The 6,000-nt window shown below is 45.9% G+C and overlaps 1 protein-coding gene across 4 annotated transcripts in view; it reads right to left on the bottom strand.

Annotated features, from left to right (window-relative positions):
- The window catches only part of LOC306961932 (sodium/potassium/calcium exchanger 1-like), a 31,509-nt gene continuing 25,509 nt past the window's right edge, over positions 1–6,000 (bottom strand). For all 4 annotated transcript variants that reach the window (XM_079554903.1, XM_079554902.1, XM_079554904.1 and 1 more), the window contains 4 exons: positions 5,506–5,733; positions 3,549–3,638; positions 1,973–2,139; positions 1–301 (listed from right to left, as the gene is read on the bottom strand). In XM_079554903.1, the coding sequence (XP_079411029.1) occupies positions 52–301; positions 1,973–2,139; positions 3,549–3,638; positions 5,506–5,733 (735 nt within the window). In that variant the 3' untranslated portion in view covers positions 1–51. The remainder of the gene's footprint in view (positions 302–1,972; positions 2,140–3,548; positions 3,639–5,505; positions 5,734–6,000) is intronic.

Below are 6,000 nucleotides of genomic sequence, written 5' to 3'. Positions count from 1 at the left end.
GGTGTTGTTGCTAAAATGCAGCTTGGATTGGAGGTGACAGTCCGCTCCGGGTCACACGGACACGGGGCAGGTGAGGATGCGGTCCTCCAGTAAGACGCTGAGCAGCAGGAACAGGAAGTACAGGAGGAACATGGTGAGGCCCAGAGTCCGGCTCATCTTCCAGCGGCACACGGCGATGGACGCGATGACGAACAGCAGCATGAGGAAGAGCAGCACGATGGCACAGAAGAGGCCGTTGGAGCTGACCCTCACTGGCTCACCGCCGTGGGACAGGGAGAAGAGCAGCCATGGGACGGGTAAACTGCAGAGAGAGGGGGTTTAAAAAAGTAATTCGAGTACAGCTACATTTTTTTTTTTTTTTACAATCAATGCACTAAGGCCCTGTCCACACGTATCCCGATATCTCCACAAACGCAGACTTTTCTACAACCATGCACGCCCACTTTGCCACTGCACTTCCTGTGTCTGTGCGTCTCACTGCACGTACACCCATAACGCCAAAACAGCCACGACAGGTTTTCTATAAACGAACCACAAAAATCCACCTGTGTTTAAGGTGCCAGACAGGAGTGGCATAACAAGCTAGCTTCTCATTAGAAAGCATTGCACTTTACCCGCACGCTTTAAGCAACTGTAAAGCCTGGTGCCTAATTTTTTAAAAACTTTTTACAGCTATATTTTCCTCCTGTGATAACGTTGGGTTAATTACGAAAACCCGCCTGGTCCCTTTAATTATAAGAAACATTTTAGAAATCCGGTATATTAATGAGGGCCGGACTTTGACTGACAGGCTGGTAGCATTAGAGCTAACGGCGAGAGCGCAGCTACGACCCCGCGAGGGCCGAGTCTACAGAGAAGATCCCGCCTCTATGCCCTTTTTAGGAACATGCTCGGTCGGAGCAGTGTAGGAATCTGTAAATCCGCCATGGATTCCCTTTTGAACGTGGTCATGATGGGGAGGAGTGAGCAGATGCTGTCTATTATTTTTACAGTCTATGTGCCAGAGTCAAACCACATGAATCCACTTCAGCAAATCTGAAGAAAAGTGTGCTGTGTTTCCCGGTGAAGTCCACAGACAACACTGATGTCCCTCGTGTTCAAAGTCCTCTTGTGTCCTGTCAGATCCAAAACAGTGCGAGACAGCTCACAGAAGATTCCCGCATCAAACAGGAGCAGCATCGGTGCCGTATGCACAGACCAGCTGTTTTCACACAAGCTCTAGTTAGGTCGACCTAAAGGGGCTTTCGGCTCTTTGGGGTCAGTGTGGATCCAACCGCAGCACTTTAGGCCGGTCTAAACAGCCGCTCCGAGTGCGGCTGAAACAGGTGTCTCTCGGAGCCTGCGCTGCTCTGCGGTTCGGAGCGGGTGTGAATGTGGCCGACCTCGGGTCGAACTACTTTCGCTTTGACGCCTCTTTTTTGCGTGAAGAAATAATGAATACGTACTGCATGGACGTTTGGATTACTGTCCTGATGAAGCAAAATGTATCAACTTTAAATCATCAAGGTAGGTCTTTACCAAATAAACAGAGCAACTGATGACAAACAGCACAGTTTAGCTAAACGTTTCCATTGTGTTGCTGGATTGAGGTCAGGACTGTTGGCTGGGGAGTGTGCTGTGGGCACATCTTTAACAGTGCTGAAGGGCTGTTTACCCTGTTATGTGCACCTTCTACAGAGGGACTATAGAGAGCATCTTGACCAGCTCCATCACTGCGTGGCACGGCGCCAACACTGCCCCCTGCCGAAGGAGCCTCCAGAGAAGATCTGCGGAGCTTCTCTCCCCTCCATTAAGAACATGTATCCACTCTCTCACCCCTCTTCCCTCCATTAAGGACATGTACTCCACAAAACAAAGGATAGAATGCCAGAAGAACCCTAAAAACACCAAATAAAGCCTGTGCATCACACCAGTTTGTGAAACACTGCTCTCGTCTGTTGCCTTTGTCCCTGCCACAGCCCTGTAATCTTACCCCACAGTGATGTCGAAGATGTTGCTGCCCACAGAGCTGGACACGGCCATGTCTCCCAGTCCTTTCCGGGCCACGATGACGCTGGTGATGAGGTCAGGGATGGAGGTGCCTGCCGCCAGGATGGTGAGGCCCATGATCTCCTCCGAAATGCCTATCGTCTCTCCCACCTGCAGGGGGCGACAGGGAGGGGCTGTTCTCAGAGAGCAGGCTGGAACCTTGTGTTTGTAATAGTCCCGGTCCAGGAGCATCAACATTTAAAACTATAGGGTGAGCAGCTTAGAGAGACTGCTGACTTTTGGCGTCGATGTGTGATTTCCCACTGGGGAAATCGGACAATCCTCACAAACTCCAAGTTTGGGGAAAACAACATGGCGACGCAGAGTGTTAGCAGTGAATAAAAACATCCAACTACAACATTTTGACATTTCTTGTGTTTTCTTCAGTTGTCCTCTACTGCCCCCTGCTGGTGAGCCTCTACGGTTAAAAATGGACAGTTTGCGATGCTAATGCTAACGTCCACCGCGGGCTAATAATCGAGCCCTTATTGCGCTCTCTAAATGATTTCTAAAATGATTTAGTCTGTGTTTACTTCCTCAAACAGCAGAGCACCTACTGCACATGTGACACATTCGAGCCACATCCCCCTTGCAAAGAAATCTAAATTGAGCATAAAGACCTGCAGTCTGAACGTAGCCCTGGAGTAGAATTTAGCTTCATGAGTCTGGATTTTGTTGCATCATAGAAACAACACTAAACTTTCTGTCCAAAATCCATCACTGACTGGTTCTGAGCAATGGCCGCTGGCTGCTCTGCTTTTTGGCAACAACACTAGGGGCCGCCATTGCTCCGCCATGGCTGTAGTAAATCCATATCACCGTTAGTCCCCCATTGAAATGCATTGAAAAACTACTTTAGAGCCTGGTGCCTAATTTTCTTAAACTTTCTACAGCAAGATATTCCTCCTGTGATAACGCAGGGTTAGTTACAATTAAGGGGACCAGGCTGGTTTTCCTAAGATTTTTTTTTAAATCTCGTACTAATGAGGGCCGGACCGTTAGCATTGGAGCAGCGCAAACTACACGACACTTAAGGGCCGGGTCTACAGTGAAGATCCCGCCCTTATGTCCTTTTTAGGAACATGCTTCGTTCGTCAGAGCTGGGGAGGAGGAGTCTGTAAACCTGCCATAATTTCCCCCTCGAGCGTAGTCATAGTCATAGTCATGTAGCAAACGGGGAAGAGTGAGCAGGAGACGTCTATTCTTTTTAACGGCCTATGGTGAGTCGTTCTTGGCTCAAAGCGTGTTCATCACAACGCCATCGATTTGTTAGCTGTAAGTTAAAGCTTGTCGTCACTGCTTCCGTACCGATTTGAAATTCTGGCTCAGTCTCAAACTCCTGCCGCTGATTTCTTTAGATCGACATAAGTTCAAAAAGTCAAATATCAACGCTGAGGTGCTAAAGGAATGTTTTTAAGCCTTTCTAATCTATCCATAAGTAAATCCATCCCTGGGCTACGACTCCTGCCAACAAGAAGCCACATTCACTTTTATAACTCACACTGTTCCCACACACTGACCTGATGGGCCCACCACACCATGAGGTACGAGAAGACCCCAATCCACAGGATGGAGCCCAGGAACGTCATGGCGAAGAACCTGCGCGAGTCCTGGACAACGAGAGCAGGATGGTCAACTGTCATGTCCACGTGGTTTGGAGGTTTAAAACAAGGACGATATTCACTGTATTCAAATTGGAAAGATATGTTGTTAGTAGTAAAGCAAATACAGCATAAATATCTGCAGCAATTTACGAAATTCAAACATTTTATGTTTCAGTTTTGATTCGCCCAGCCCTATTTTTAACTTAAAGGCTTCCGAGCAGGGGCGTAGCACCAAATTCTGGGTCCTGGGTACAAACTATCTTGGTGGACCCCCCATGTGAAATTCACGTTTCATATTCTATGTTCTTTGACCACATAACAGTGGTTTAGTGGTTTGACAGTGCAGTTCATTTATATTCTATTATAACTTTATCATATATACCTTAACTAAGTGAAAAAATGGGTCGGCCAAAAAAGTGCTTCCTATACAAACACACATCCAAACACACATCCAATCCCATGGGTACTGAGGTCATGGTTTGTTTGTTTGTTTGTTTGTTTGTTTGTTTGTTTGTTTGTTTGTTTGTTTGTTTGTTTGTTTGTTTGTTTGTTTGTTTGTTTGTTTGTTTGTTTGTTTGTTTGTTTGTTTGTTTGTTTGTTTGTTTGTTTCAGGTCAATGTTTGACTTGAAATTGCATCTGATTTGGCTTCAGTTAAAGAAATTGAATAACCTTTAATCCTGTAGTGACATAAATATTTAGATTAGGGTGGAATATTCTACTTTCATTGGGCCGATTGAAATGGCCAGCTTTAGATATAGCATATGATTATTAGCATATCACATTAAACAGGAGGGCTGCACCAGGGACATGGGATATTTGTGCTGAGAATAACACATTTGTGACTTTAAAATAGGCATTAAAATGCTATTTTACACAAAATATCATACTATATGTTGTCTCTGTGGCCCACAGGCCTGAACAAAAAACTCAAGGGCTTCAGTCTGATTTAGTCTCACCATATTTGAAGCCTATACCTTTAAGTGTATTGTCTCCAAAGCTGCACATTTATAATGCATCAATCCAAATACGCGCGGCTAATTAGCATAATTAATTCGGCGAAAATGGCATGCGCGACCTGTGGCTTTTGTCCCTGTATTGGCCTGATGGCTCAATTACAATAAATATGAGGAAAGAGAAACTTTAGAGGTTAAAACGAGGAGAGAAGGAGCTCTGTCTCTGACTCTGACTCTGCACCATCCTCTTCTCAGAGCAGGCAGAGTCAGGACTCACCTCACCTCATGTTTAAGTGTCATTTATGACAAGAAAGTTGCCTCTAAGGTCCGCTAGAAAAGGCTAGTGTTAAAGAAAAGCACATTACAGAGAGGTAAGACTAATATCTGTCTTTCCTCATAGCTCTGTGTCATTACATTATAGAGTCCACCTCATCAAGTCACTGCTGAGTTGAAGCACACGGTGCTGAACACCGGTGTGGGCAGAACCATTTGGCACATTTTTAAAGGGGTGTCAGGGCCCTGAGATATTATCAATCATTGTTGTTCAATTCTGTGTAGCAACCATTGTATTTCAGCCCGGTTGTTCAGTTCTTATAGCATCAATTATGAGGAAACTTAGAAAGTACAATACAGAACGCTTTTTGCAGCACTTTTGAGGACCCCAACCCTGCTCTGGGCCCTGGGTACTCAGTACCCTTTACCCCCCAGTCCGACGCCCCTGCTTCCGAGATTAAATATACAGTAAGCTACTGATTCATCGATTCATGAAATTGAGCAGAACGTGCATCCCAAATATTAAAATACTAATCTCATACAGACCTGGAGGTTAACTACATGAAAATAATGAGTTTGTGTTTGAAGTTCAGTGTGTTTTGAACACTGGGGTCTGTGGAGGGGATGATGATGGACTTTTCCTTACAGCGTTGCGGACGTCGGGCAGTGTGACCCACAGTGGGAAGACGATGGGCAGCAGCAGCAGGTACGAGACCTGTTTGGGGCAGGTCTGAGGCCAGTCCAGACTCAAGGGGGCGCTCTCCTCCTCCTCTTCCTCCTCCTCCTCCTCTGCCTCTTCATCCTCTCCCCCCGCCTCATCTGAAGAGGCAGAGCTGCTGCCGCTTCCCGAACTCCGCTCGCTCTCCTCTGGGATCTGCAACACAAGACGCAACTTCAGCAAAGGATCGTGAAAGCCTTAGTCACAACATTCATTTAGTTTGCAAGAGTTAGTCCAGCTTTTCTGTTTTTGTGTCTTGCTTTAGTCGGTGTGTAGAGCAGCCAGCATGTTTACTCAAGTAAGAGAAATGTCCCTTTGAAATGATTTTACTCAAGTACAAGTCAAAAGTAGTGAGTGAGCCAAATACATACTCAAGTAAAAGTGAGAAAAACTTGAATGCTGAGAAACTGTTTGAATGTAAAA

The sequence above is a fragment of the Gobius niger genome (assembly GCF_951799975.1).
Source record: "Gobius niger genome assembly, chromosome: 4".
In the NCBI taxonomy this organism is placed as follows: Eukaryota; Metazoa; Chordata; class Actinopteri; order Gobiiformes; family Gobiidae; genus Gobius; species Gobius niger.
This window is presented reverse-complemented; position numbering and strand designations above follow the sequence as displayed.